General features: G+C 38.0%; 1 protein-coding gene across 1 annotated transcript in view; it reads left to right on the top strand.

Annotated features, from left to right (window-relative positions):
- LOC126484198 (leukotriene A-4 hydrolase) overlaps positions 1-13,291 on the top strand; it is a 117,903-nt gene that overhangs the window by 42,680 nt on the left and 61,932 nt on the right. The window contains exon 8 of the mRNA XM_050107611.1: positions 7,880-8,086. Within this exon, the coding sequence (XP_049963568.1) occupies positions 7,880-8,086 (207 nt within the window). The remainder of the gene's footprint in view (positions 1-7,879; positions 8,087-13,291) is intronic.

Here is a 13,291-nt window from a genome sequence, read left to right as displayed (position 1 = left end):
ACAAGCTAGGGCTCAATACATATGCGCACACCCTCGTATACACCTGTGCAGCTACATAGTGCTGGCTGAACATATTCATTTCATTCATTTTTTCATCCTTTTTTGTGTGCATGTTGACAAATCAGTGTTTCCACTACTCAGTGAGATGTCTACTTTACTACTAAATTATTATGCCAGAACTTTTTTTTAGCATATTTATATTAGGCATTTGTAATGCGGATTCTACTGTAGTTGTTAACTACCACATAGGTTTCACCATACCTACCAAGTAGAATATAAATCAATATTACCTCAGAACTGTCTAAAATATACAAATTTCATTTAAGTTATTAGTTTTTGTATTGTGGCATACTTTTGAGATGTAGTTAGCATTATCAGTATTCAGTGAAGCTGGAAAATAAAGAAAAAAAAAATCTTCTACTCCCTATCCAGTTTTACACAAGTTATTTAATCGACTTGAAATCAGAGTTAAAACTAACCCAGAATGCATGTGCAAATTCCCAACTGCTTACCCAAATTCATAAATTCCACAGTACAATTAGGCATTGTCATCACTCTAAGTTAAACAAACGTAAAGAGAAACACCTTCCAGGAAACCTCTGTTTTACTGTGTAATGTTAGTTCAGGGCTCGACATCTGCCAACTACATGCCATTTCCCACTGTCTGTGCACGGTAAGTCCCTGTTCGTGCCTCAATGCCAAAAATGTCATGTCTCACAAGCTGCGACATAGTCATGGCTTAAAACAGTGATCCAGGAAGTGAAGAACAAATTTCTTTTTTCTCCATCCCAAAATGTTTGGTTCTTAGACTACTGGTTTCAGTCAGCAATAACCATCTTCAGATCTGTGCAAAACATGGGAAATCAGATACTACTAGTTTACACCTTAATGGAATAAAATATGCCATAATTAAAAGTACTACTTTCATAGATGTGAAGACATGCTTAAAATATGATTAGGCATACCTATTGTACAAAGTATTCTAAATAATGAAGCCATAGTGGCATTGTCAATAAATATACATAAAATCAGCTTAGCTTAATTGCACATATTTAAACTATGGTGTAAAGTAGACCACAGTGCTGGCATAGTCATCCTGTTAATAGTGCTACTGTTCAGAACAAAGTGAGATACAGTAGCCACAGAATATGTTTGTGTCATAGGCATGTTAGATGTTCCTATTGTAAGCTTATTCGTATTTGTTTATTTTATAAGTGTGCAAAATGCAATAAAATGAAAAATACAGTACGTTAAATATATAGTGGGTTTGTAGGATGCATACGTTTAACAGTGATAAAATGTAACAAATTAAAAGAGGCATAAAGTTAAATTTTAAAACTGTTAAAAGGGAAAAGTGACAAAATGTGGTTCTGAAATACTTTAGCAGCGAGTTTGCTAAAAAATATTACAACATAGACAAGAACTAGCTTTTGGAGCGAACATAATAATATGATTGATACAATAAGTAGGGAAAGGTGCCAGATGGATGAAACAAAAGACTGAAGCAAGTAATTGGCATTGGCATAGCTGCCAGAGTGCAGTATATGCGAGAAATAGTCAGAGGATGTTAACTGCCAGAGGGTCTCTCGTGCCTTCTGACATGCCGTACTAAGAAAAAGATTGCACCAGTCAATTAATAAGATTATATAGTCAGTAAAATACAGGACATAAACAGAAAAGGGACCATCAGACATGAGAGTAATGCAATCCGTGCAAAAAGATGAAACAAATATGTGATGCATTCTAGGTAACAACAGGACAAGATATACATATGAGAGGTGTTCAGTAATTAATGTAAAACATTATCTAAAACATTGTCAAATAAAGCAAAGTAGGCAATTGGTACAAAATCACATTGCCCATCGAGCACTTTTGCACAGGCGTCAGGAGGATTCTGCTGGCACTGCGACCCAGTATTCTATATTTTAAATATGTTCGATGAAGCTGAGCTGATTTTGTACCCAGCACCTACTTTGCTTTATTTGATAATGTTTTACATTAATTATTGAACACCTGTAGTATTTGTACCTTGCCCCATTGTTACCTAGTATAGAGCGCACAAAAAATTGTTTCGTCTTCTTGCACTTATCGCATTACTCTTGTGTTGATGGTTCCTTATCTGTTTATGTAAAGTACAATGTTTTATTGTCCTTTTCTTGGCACGGCATGTTGGGGAGCTATGAGAGGCCCTCTGATGGTTAAGTTCCTCTGACCATTTCTTGCCTATGCTGTATTCTTTTGGCTGCACAAACAGATGGTACTAATTACTTACTTCAGTCTTTTGTTTCATCCATTTGGCTCCTTTCCCTAGTTACTTCATCAGTCATATTATTAAGAGCTCCGTAAGTTTATTCTTGTCTATGTTGTTATATTTTTCATCCAAAATCACCGCAAAAGTGTGTTAGCATCTCATATTGTCACTTTTCCTTTTTGACAGTTTTAAAATTTAATTTTATTCCTCTTTTAATTTGTTATATATTATCACTGTAATACTTAATACACTGTACATATCCACTACGTATTTTACCTGTTGTATTTTTCATTTTATTGCATTTTGCAAATTATAAAATTAATGAATCTGAATAATCTTACAATAGCAATTTATAGTGCGCCTATAACACAAACATGTTTTGTGATAACTGTACCTCACTTTGTTTAGAGCATTGTTAACAGGATGATTCTGCTGGCTCCGTGGTGTAGTTTACACCATATTTTAAATATGGTGGTGTCACTATGGCTTCATTATATGAGGAAATGTTGTGAAACAGGCATTGATTCTCATAATTTAAGCACATGTTGTCATATCTAATCATTATGGCATATTTTATTGCTTTAAGATATAAACTGTGCGCTAAAGTGCGCGTCATTTATGTTGGCGGCCGAGTTTAGGTTCGTTCTGCGCATCTGACATCAAAAAATACAGTCAGCCAATGAACAGAGAACGACGTTGCCAGATCTCGACTGCAGAGCAGAGCACGGACGAGTGTCTTCAGTTTTAGAAACGTTCAGTTATAAATAAAGTAATAGAACAAAAGCAATGTCTTGATAGCAGACTTTGTTTTTGAAAGTTTGGAAAAACCATTATTTATACCAATTGCTTCATTTTCTATTAATTAATTAAACCAAACAAGCAATAAGACTCTTTTAATTCAGGCGATAGCAAGGAAAGGTGCTTGTATCAATTTCACGAACCGCATTTTCGCAATAAAGAACAGCGGTAATTGTTTATTTCCTATTGTACTTCGACGAAGTGCGAGTAATTCATAGGCATACCAACAGTGTTTGTCAGAATTTTGTGTGACCTGTTATAGTCTCTTATGGAAAAACATTGCAGTACAAGCTGTGCTAGCGTAACGGTTAAGGCGTTGGGTTAGTGAGCGAAAGGTAAAGAGTTCAATCCTTTTGCGATGCCAAATATTTTCTTTATTTAAAAACAATATCGAAGTGTCTTACTTCACGAATTTTATTCGTTTGAATGCAATTTTTTGAAATTTCTAGTGCTTTGTCTCTTCATTAACCCTTTCGCTGCTGCAGTCACGTGCTCCCCGCATTCCGCGCTGTGCGCGATTTTGTCATCACTGCACTGCTCGCCTGTGCAGACACGTGGTGTTCCCACTGCTTTGACACACTTATCAGTCGATTTCACAAAAACTATTTGGCCCAAAAATTAGATTTTTACACATCTTCTTGACTGATACCTTCCCCCCATAAATGACTTAATTTTGTTTCGATGTTCAACCCAGTTATTGTGCAGCGTTAAATGTAGTAAACCATTGCACGAAATTTTGAAGAGTTTGCAGAGGTAAAAGTCCATAGCGTATACTTTCCATATGGTCGATTTTAGTTGCCACAATGTTGAGAATGAAATGTGGACAAGGTACCTAAATTTCATATAAAATTTACTGTATAACAATATCTCATTTAATTTAAGTACCACATAGGTGTCGTATGTAATACTGAGAAATGTTCCATCTTTCGCGACTGTAATAAAAGTTTTATTTACACCGGGCGCGTTTGGCATTATTTTAAAGCACTTCAATCAGTCAAAGGAAGTGGGGGGAAGGTATCAGTCAAGATGATGTGAAAAAATCTAATTTTTGGGGCAAATAGTTTTTGTGGAATCGAATGATAAGTGTGTCAAAGCAGTCGGAAACACCATGTGTCAGCTCAGGCGAGCAGTGCAGTGACAAAATCGCGCACAGCGTGGAATGCGGGGAGCACGTATCTGTAGCAGCGAAAGGGTTAATGCGGCCGTGGTGGCTTCACTTCATAAACTGCGCGCTCCCCCCTAAACGTAAGCTTGCGAACTATATTATACTATGGCGCTGCTTTTCTTGGCGCGTGCGTCGTGTGCAACTGGCAACGCAGCAATCTCCCGCGTCTGAGCGGGCATGCGCGAGCCGCCAAGATAAAAGAATTCAACTATAGTTGTATTTGATTTCCCATGTTTTGCTCAGATCTGAAGATGGTCATTGCTGACCAAAGCCAGTAGACAAGGAGCATTAGTTTTGTGATCATTGCCAGAAATAAAAGAAACTTATCCTAAGTGGTTTATGTCATGCTGTTGTCTACCATATTCATCATGTATTGCTAATCACAAATCTTGATATTTTAATACCATGGTAACATCTGTCGAGCCAATGCAGCTCTAAAATGCATTTAATCTTCAGATGTTTGTAACTGAACACCTTGCAGAAACCTCTTCGGGGACCTAGGGGCTCAAAAAGCTATGTGCCAGTATAAAGGGTGAACCAGAAGAGGTGGTACTATGGACCAAAACAAGAAAAATATGTCTATTAAACAAGGACTCTAAAATGCATATCTTAAGAGCTATGGGCACTTGTTCAGTAGAAAAGATCTACATCTACAGCTATACTCTGCAAACCACTTTAACATGCATGGCAGAGGGTACATTCCATTGTACCAGTTATTAATGGAAAGCTCTGAGATATTTAGTGAGCCATGGGACATATATCAGAAAGACAGATTAGAGGCTATAGGAGAGGGAGTGTTCATTGCAGTGGACAAAAATATTGTCACTGTTGAGGATGAAGCTGAATGTGACAGTGAAACTATCTGGTTACGTATAACAGGTCTAGATGAAACTGAGTTAATTGTTGGATGCTTTCACCAGTCACCCAATTCTGCTATGACAGCTCTAGAGTCATTCAAAGAATGTCTATGATCAGTACTGCGTATCCAGATCATCCATTACTAGTTGGAAGCAACTTTAATCTACCAAGTATAGACTGGGATGTCTATGGATTCATTGGAGAGGGTAGGACAGACAGTCATACGAAGTCCTTTTGAACACATTTTTTGAAAACATTCTTAAGGAGCTAGTTCTACAGTCCACATGCAGTGGAAATATCTTAGACCTTGTAGCTACAAATAGACTGGACCCCATTGACAACATCAGTATGGAAACAGGGATTAGCGATCATGATGTCGTGATTGCAACTTTGATTACAAAGGTTAATAAACCAGTTAAGAAGGCTAGGAGAGTGTTTCTGCTAGAAAGAGCAGATAAACAGTTGTTAACATCTCACTTAAACAGTGAAATGACATCACGTAGTTCCAGTAAGATGGACATAGAGGAATTATGGGCACAGTTTAAGCAGATTGTAAATCATGGTCTGCAGAATTATGTGCCTAGTAAATGGATTAAGGACAGAAAATACCCACCATGGTTTAATATCAAGATTCAGAAACTGATGAGGAAGCAGAGGCAGTTGCACTCTCAGTTCAAAAGAGAACACACAATTGATGACAAGCAAAGGTTAGTAGAAATTCACACATCTGTGAAAATATCTATGCTCAAAGTATACAAGCACTAGCATGTGAGTGGCTTGAAGACTTCTTAAGAAAGGGAGGCCAGTATTTTGTCCTCAACAGCGAGAGTTCATCAGAGAAAAGGGTATTGTCTGGAGTGCTCCAGGGAAATATAATAGAACCGCTGTTGTTCTGTATATACATAAATGATCTGGCAGACAGGGTGGGCAGCAATCTGCTGTTGTTTGCTGATTTTCCTGTGGTGTACGGTAAGGTGTCGAAGTTGAGTGACTTCAGGAGACTACAAGATGACTTAGAAAAATTTCTAGTTGGTGTGATGAATGGCAGATAGCTCTAAATGTAGAGAAATGTAAGTTAATGCAGATGAGTAGGAAAAACAAACCTGTAATGTTCAGATGCAGCATTAGTAGTGTCCTGCTTGACACAGTTACGTCATTTAGATATCTGAGCATAACATTGCAAAGTGATATGAAATAGAACGAGCATGTGAGGATAGTGATAGGAAAGCTGAATGGTCATCATCAGTTTATTGGGAGAATTCTAGGGAAATAGGGTTCATCTGGACTGCATATAAGATGCTGGTGTGACCTATTCGTGACTACTGCTTGATTGTTTTGGATCTGTACCAGATCAGATTAAAGGAACACATCGAAACAATTCAGACACAGGCATTTGGTACTGATAGGTTCGACTAACATGCAATGTTAGGCTTTCTTCCTGTTCCATTCACGTAAGTAGCTTGGGAAGAATTATTGTTTGAATGCATCTGTGCTTGCAACGAGCATATCCTCACCATCCTTATGTGAGCAGTATGTTGGGGATTGTAGTATATTCCTAGAATCATCAGATGTGTTTCACATTAGCAGAGGTGAACAAGTGACATCATTCTTAAGGTTCTAGGCTTAAGAACTGAGTTTAAAAATCCAGTGCAAAAGTCTAGAAGGGGAGCTGATACACATCAGATAGGAAACTGAAAATCCATAGTTATTCAGAAACCAATCAAAAGAATATCTCATTAGCCAGTCCTAGAACTTAAAAGTATTTTTGGACTCAGGGATAAATTTCTCATGATTCAAATGTTTCTGTTAAGCAGATCTTCACTTTGGCAGTATACAGACATCTGCTAGTGGTCTGTGTAAAGTAACATACATGGTTTGTGTGAAGTATTGGATAAAAGCAGCAGAGGAGCAGTATAAGAGGAGGAGCACTGTGTTTGTCTCTGCGTTTTTTTGAAGGAAAAGAAGTAGCTGTTCTTTTCTCTGAGTGTACATAGACACACATGCAATAATGTAGAAATAGTTTCTGTAGTAATTTGTTGTTGGTGTATTTTGCAAAAGTAGCCAGCAGTGGTTGCTTCATCCTATTAATGACTCATTGCATTTTCCTGAAGGCTTTCCTTTATGATGGGATTTGTGGAACATGATGTGTGAATGAATATATCAATTAGTGAACTGTTTTCCTTGGCCCGTGCGAGGAATGACAGATGAAATGACACTATAAGCAAACAATTCAAGGTTGGGAATATTTAATATCTGAATTCTACTAACAGCTATGCTTAATTATATATTGGCTGATATCATGATTTTAATACACATTTCTTTGCTGTGAAAGATTTTGGTACATTGTGTAATCTATTATGATTGTGGGTGCGAGAATGGTACTCTTTATGTGGATTTCAGTATTTCATATTCTGTTGTATGTATGTTTTCTACATTTTTTGTTATGTGTCTCAGAAGGGCGACCTTCACAGGAACTGAACATAGCATCAAAGATTTGTCAAAATTATTAACAACAGACAAGCAAGATTTACATGGAGATCCTTATGAAAACTGTCAATTTAATTAAAAACCCGGGGCGGGATGAAATGTAATGGATTCTATAAATCACTCTTTGCAATCAATGTCTTTAATGTTTTAATGTTGATAGGGTTTACTTGGTGTTTTCCATATTTCTTGTGGCTTTCTTCAGTGTCTCTTGCACCTTTTCCCTAACAAAATTGAGAGCCTGCCTAACGTTATTATGAAATATGTGTAAGTTATATGTTTGGGCACTGAGATTTCTTATGTGTTACTTTGTTTGTTCCCAGGCAGGAGATCGATCACTAGCTGATGTTGTAGCACATGAAATTAGTCATAGCTGGACAGGAAATCTTGTCACAAACAAAAATTTTGAACATTTTTGGTTAAATGAAGGATTTACTATGTTTGTTGAGCGCAAAATACTTGCACGTTTGATTCATCCAGACCAACGGAAGTTTTCTGCTTTCTGTGGACTTAAAGATCTCAGAGATGCGGTAAGTCTGGATATGTACTCACCATTTCTACAAGTTTTATAAAATTTCCTGTCATATTTTATTTTTAATGTATGATGAAGTAATAATGCACTTATTGTTGAAAGTCACAATTTAAATTTGTAATTCGGGTTAGGATATTATGAGTAGTAGTGGTCATAGCATGCGAATGCTGTAGGAGTGTGGTTCTGGAATCACTTATTTTAGAATATTTAGCATCTTGTAGATGACTGATTTATTTTGCACAGATGTATTTTTTAGCTTTTTTATTTTGTTTACCTGTTATAGACAGCATGTTCTTGTGAAGTTTCCAGTCTGTCCAAGTGTAATTTCAGATTTGCGCAAAAATGTTACAAGAGATTGTGGCCAACATGCCAAAGTAGTATCATTGCCTCAGCACAAGCTTTGTGCTGCTGCTTTGCATGAGACCCATTGATATAAGAAGCATCAATCCTATTAAATATGTTATATATCTTCTGTGAAATGGAAAAGCTGGATGTCATCATTTCTCTCATTGAACATACTAGCAGATCCAGGAGAAGAAAGAGGCAGGATATTGAATAGTGACAGGAGATGTCAGGAGTGGGGGTTTGCAGAGGCAACTTATAGGTCAAGTACAAGATCAGTAAGGGCTGAGGAGTGATCAGTTTGGAGTTTAAGAATGGGGTTGTGGGAAGATAGGTTACAGGGTATTCAGTGACTATGGTTTTTTGTGAAATTATTTTACTGGACTTTACGTTTTTCATGTCTCCCGGTGACCAATTCACGTAGATTCAGGGACTCTGAAATAGTGCTGGGCAAACGATACTTGTGTTCAAATGAGCTTGAGATTTACAGATACGTCACAGAGCTCAGTAGTCTTGAGTACTGCTCAAACAATCAGTGAAATTAGACTCGTGCATTTCTAGAGTAATTGATTGTGAGAAACTAAAAAAACTGTCTCAAGAACAAGTTACAGCTATGCTGGAAATTTGACAGTTTAGTGAAACACAGGTGGAAATGGTAATAAATCCTCCCTACCACACAATCTAATGTTCTATCTGAACCAATTTACAATAAGGGTCCTCATACAGTATTTATGGGTGCTGTAAGTAATCATATGTGGTGATTTTTTTTTGGCAAGCTATCAGTCAAAGGCAAAAGTATAGTCCTTCAAAAATATTACTTGAATGTGAACACAATACAGTGTGTTGTTTGAGTATTAGAGATTGTAATAATTTACCAAATGAGTTGCAGATAAGTATTTCACATATTAGAATAATGAGTAAAAAAAGAAACCAGTGTTTAATGAGCTTTAAAACAAGATGATAGCATTCAGATGAAACAATTAATTGGAAATTAAATTCCTAATAAACAAAATACATCGTATTACATAGACAATAACTTCGATCTGAGAATAAATAACAGTGGCAAGACCCTTGTGGATATAATATCAACAAGCATCAGTACATTGCAAAACAAGCTAAACCTTGAATTAGGTTGAATCATGATTGTGATTATTTATTTATTTATTAGTGGCATTGTTTACATATGACCTACACAATATGAGATACTGTAGTAAGTGTTTCACAGTTATTTTTATTATTAGAATCCATAATATATTAACAATGCTATGACACATCTTGGAAATAATACCAACAGAAGTTGCTAGATTTTGTAAGCTGATAAGTCAACTGCTCAAACTGCTTGAGTTTTGCTCAAGTACAGCACTGCTCTTAAATTTGGTCTACTCCTCTTCCTCTTCACAGTGTTACCGCTTTTTTCCCATTTATCTCATGTTCCCTAACCATATATCTCAATACTAACATCATTTGTGTTAATGTGCAATTGCCATAGCCATATAACAGTCCCACAAACTTTTACTTTACACTTGCTTAACCTGTGGTATTGGTCCTAAAAGTCTTAAGACTTCCCACCTCTGGCACCAATCTATCTTCCACATACATTGCTTCTACGAACCACCACTGCCAAACAGCAGGTGTCGCTATTCAAAATCCTCCATCTTTCTTTTCTTAAATCTGTTAGCACACTGAATAATTTTCCAGAAAACAGCTGCAAACTTGAATGAAACACATCACACAACCTGGGGAAGGTGTCCACCCTATTGCTCGAATACCTGCAAACATAGTCCTCTCATCTGCTTCCACAACAGTCATCCAAAACAGTAGCCCCAACAACCCTCCCAAGCCCCACCCCTTGTAGCGAGGAAACATATTCTGGCTCTTCTGTTTAACATCCCAGTCGCAGCATTCCCATTCAAGCCCAACCACAGCCATAAACAATCTCCAGTACCCCACAATTCTGGCTTCCATACAGTCCCAAGTTGTCACCCAGTCCCTTTCTGATCTGCAGTCATCCATTCTTTTAGTCTAGTTGCTATGGTATGGGCACCTACATAACTAACTTATCTTTGCTTATTAAAAAATGGAGAGTCCAGGATGGAAAACTACAGTATGAGAAGTATAGATTGCTGCTCTCAACGTAGAGGAGGTAAGTCGTAGACAGGCACAATGAAGGAGACTGCTAAACATTTAAGCTTTCTCCGAAATAGGAAAAACACACAGTTACCATGCACATGGCCACTTACTCTGTGAATTAGAGCTCGATTGCGACTGCATCTGGTGTGAGTAGCAATCTGGTGGAATGGGTGGTGGGGTTAAGGAGGAGGCATGGGGCAGGGAAGGGGAGGGGTAGTGGGATATTGGTGGGGGATGATGCTGCGCTGCTAGTGGGAGCATACAGGAGCGTGGTGAGAACGGGATAGGGCTGCTAGGTGCAGTGTTGGGAGACTTTGCTGGGTGAGAAGGGGGAGGGGGGGGGGCACAAGGGAAGAGGAGAGAACTGGGGAAGGGGAAAAGACTGGTAGGAGAGTTGGTGGGATGGGAGGTGTTTGTAGTGCTGTTGTGGGAGTGAGGAAAGGGATGGTAGGTGGCGGACAGGGGCTTGTGAAGACTTAAGTTTTTGGGTTATGTTTAACTGAAAAATGTAAACAATTATTAAATCTCATAGACTAATTCATTAAACACAATAATTTTTTCAAAATTTTAAAACATTAAGTGCATGACTAGATTAAAGTATTTTCAAAAGGTGGAGATAATGACGCATCAAAGCATAGTAGAGAAATACGGAAACAGGATTTCAAGAGCGTAGGTTCAGCCACTTTTTCAATTTCTCTTCCATGTAATTAATGGAATGTGAAAATCTTGTAGACGTTGGTACACCTCTCTTAGGCTCAGCTATTTGAGCCTCCTTGAAGCCCATGAGAGCTGTATTCTGTAGAAAGCCATGACCCCAAACTTGTCCTACATGGAGATAACTGGAATTTCAACGTACAGCCTTAAGACCACTGTAGTTGCTGTTGTGATCTTTGATGCAGTTATTCGTCCTAATCTATCCTGTGCAAGCCTCTTCATCTCTGAATATCTACTGCAACTTACATCCATTTGAAGCTCCTTGCCATATTCATCCCATCATAATTCTCTAATATTTTTACCCCCTGCAGTCTGCACCATTGCCAGACTGGTGATTGCTTGATGCCTAAAGATGTATCCTATCAGCTGATCCCTGCTTTTAGTCAAGATGTGCCATAAATTTCTTTTTTCCCCAGTGCATTTCAATATCTCCTCAGAAGTTATTTGATGTACCCATTTAATCACCAGCATTCTCCTGCACCACCACATTTTAAAAGCTTCTATTCTCTTCTTATCTGAACTACTTATTGTCCTTATTTCACTTCTATGCAAGGCTACATTCCAGACAAATACCTTCAGGAAAGACTTCCATACACTTAAATTTCTTTTTCAGAAATGCTTTTCTTGCTGTAGCCAGCCCGTATTTTATATTCTCTTTACTTTGGCCATCATCAGTTATTTTGTTGTCCAAATAGTGAAACTCATCAACTAATAGTAGTGTCTCATTTCCGAATCCAATTCCTGCAATTTTGGCTGATTTAATTTGACTGTGTACCATTACCTGTGTTTTATTTTTGTCAGTGTTCATTTTATTGAAGTAACCTTGACCAAGTGGTGTATCAAGGCTGTGATTAATATGCATGTGTTGCAATAAGAACAGAAATGTCCATCTATGATGATGAAGTGCAAGTGCCTGCTATGACGAAGTCCACAATTGTTCGTAGTGGTGATGAGCTGTTAGATGCTAGGGATGTGTAGTAATACAGTCCAGTGAGGCCACGACCCATAGCCAGCCAAGGAGCAGGTGCAGTGGAGTGGGGGCTTCCGGAATGACTGACAAGAGTCCAGTGGGTGTGATCCGGGTGAAGGCATGAGATCGCACTGTCTCATGGATAGTCGAAGGAGCAGGCATTGTGATTCACAATGCATGCTCAAGGGCAGCTGGCAGTTGGTCTGGAGCCCGGTGCCAAACTGGCCGTCGAGGGGCTGAGCAACGACGTAAGTACCCATCAGTGAACGAATACAGGGACAGTGTCATGTGAACGCATGACCACACAGACACAAGTGGGTGCTGGCAACTGCAACACTGTTTACTGTGTGACCTGAACAACAAATATCAGCGGGACTTGCATCCTTAGATACTTTTATGACTTTCCATTTATTTATTCTTATTCTAAATGGGCAAACTGCAGATAGGACTTATGCCACATTTTAGATAGTCAAGTGCGACTTCCAATTGTCAAGTCTCAAGTTCACACTGCTAGCTCTCTTAACATTCAGTTTGATGAATGGCAGATGAATTCAACACCTCAGTTAATCGTACCAATCTCTTCAAATGTATATCAAGCATGATTGATTTTAGGACAGAGAATCCAGTATAGATTCATTTTGCTTCATTTTCTGATTGTATCATGAGTGGTATTAAATTCCTCTGGAAACTGGTCACAAACTTTATCCGTTTGTTGTGCTATAAAATGCTAGTGAATGACGTGCTGAAGATAGTGCAATACACCATTGGTCATATTCATTGTGGTGTTTCCATTCTTCTGGCAACCATTGGGAACAAACTTCGGGAGTTGATTCCTAGACGAACATGAACAAAAAACATTCATATCAACATATGTCCAGAAATTGATGGTGTATCTCCAATAAAGCATTTAGTATTGTAACATTACATTATATGGTATTAATTTCTTCCACGTTACAAAAGATGTTGAATGTGGCCATCATAGGCTGCAAAGCACACATTCACAAATCACATTGTTAATTGCTTCATTCTTTTCCTGAGAACTTTCTG

This window comes from Schistocerca serialis, chromosome 6 (assembly GCF_023864345.2).
Source record: "Schistocerca serialis cubense isolate TAMUIC-IGC-003099 chromosome 6, iqSchSeri2.2, whole genome shotgun sequence".
Classification (NCBI taxonomy): domain Eukaryota; kingdom Metazoa; phylum Arthropoda; class Insecta; order Orthoptera; family Acrididae; genus Schistocerca; species Schistocerca serialis.
Note: the sequence above shows the minus strand (reverse complement) of the source record. Positions and strands in the feature narration are given on the sequence as shown.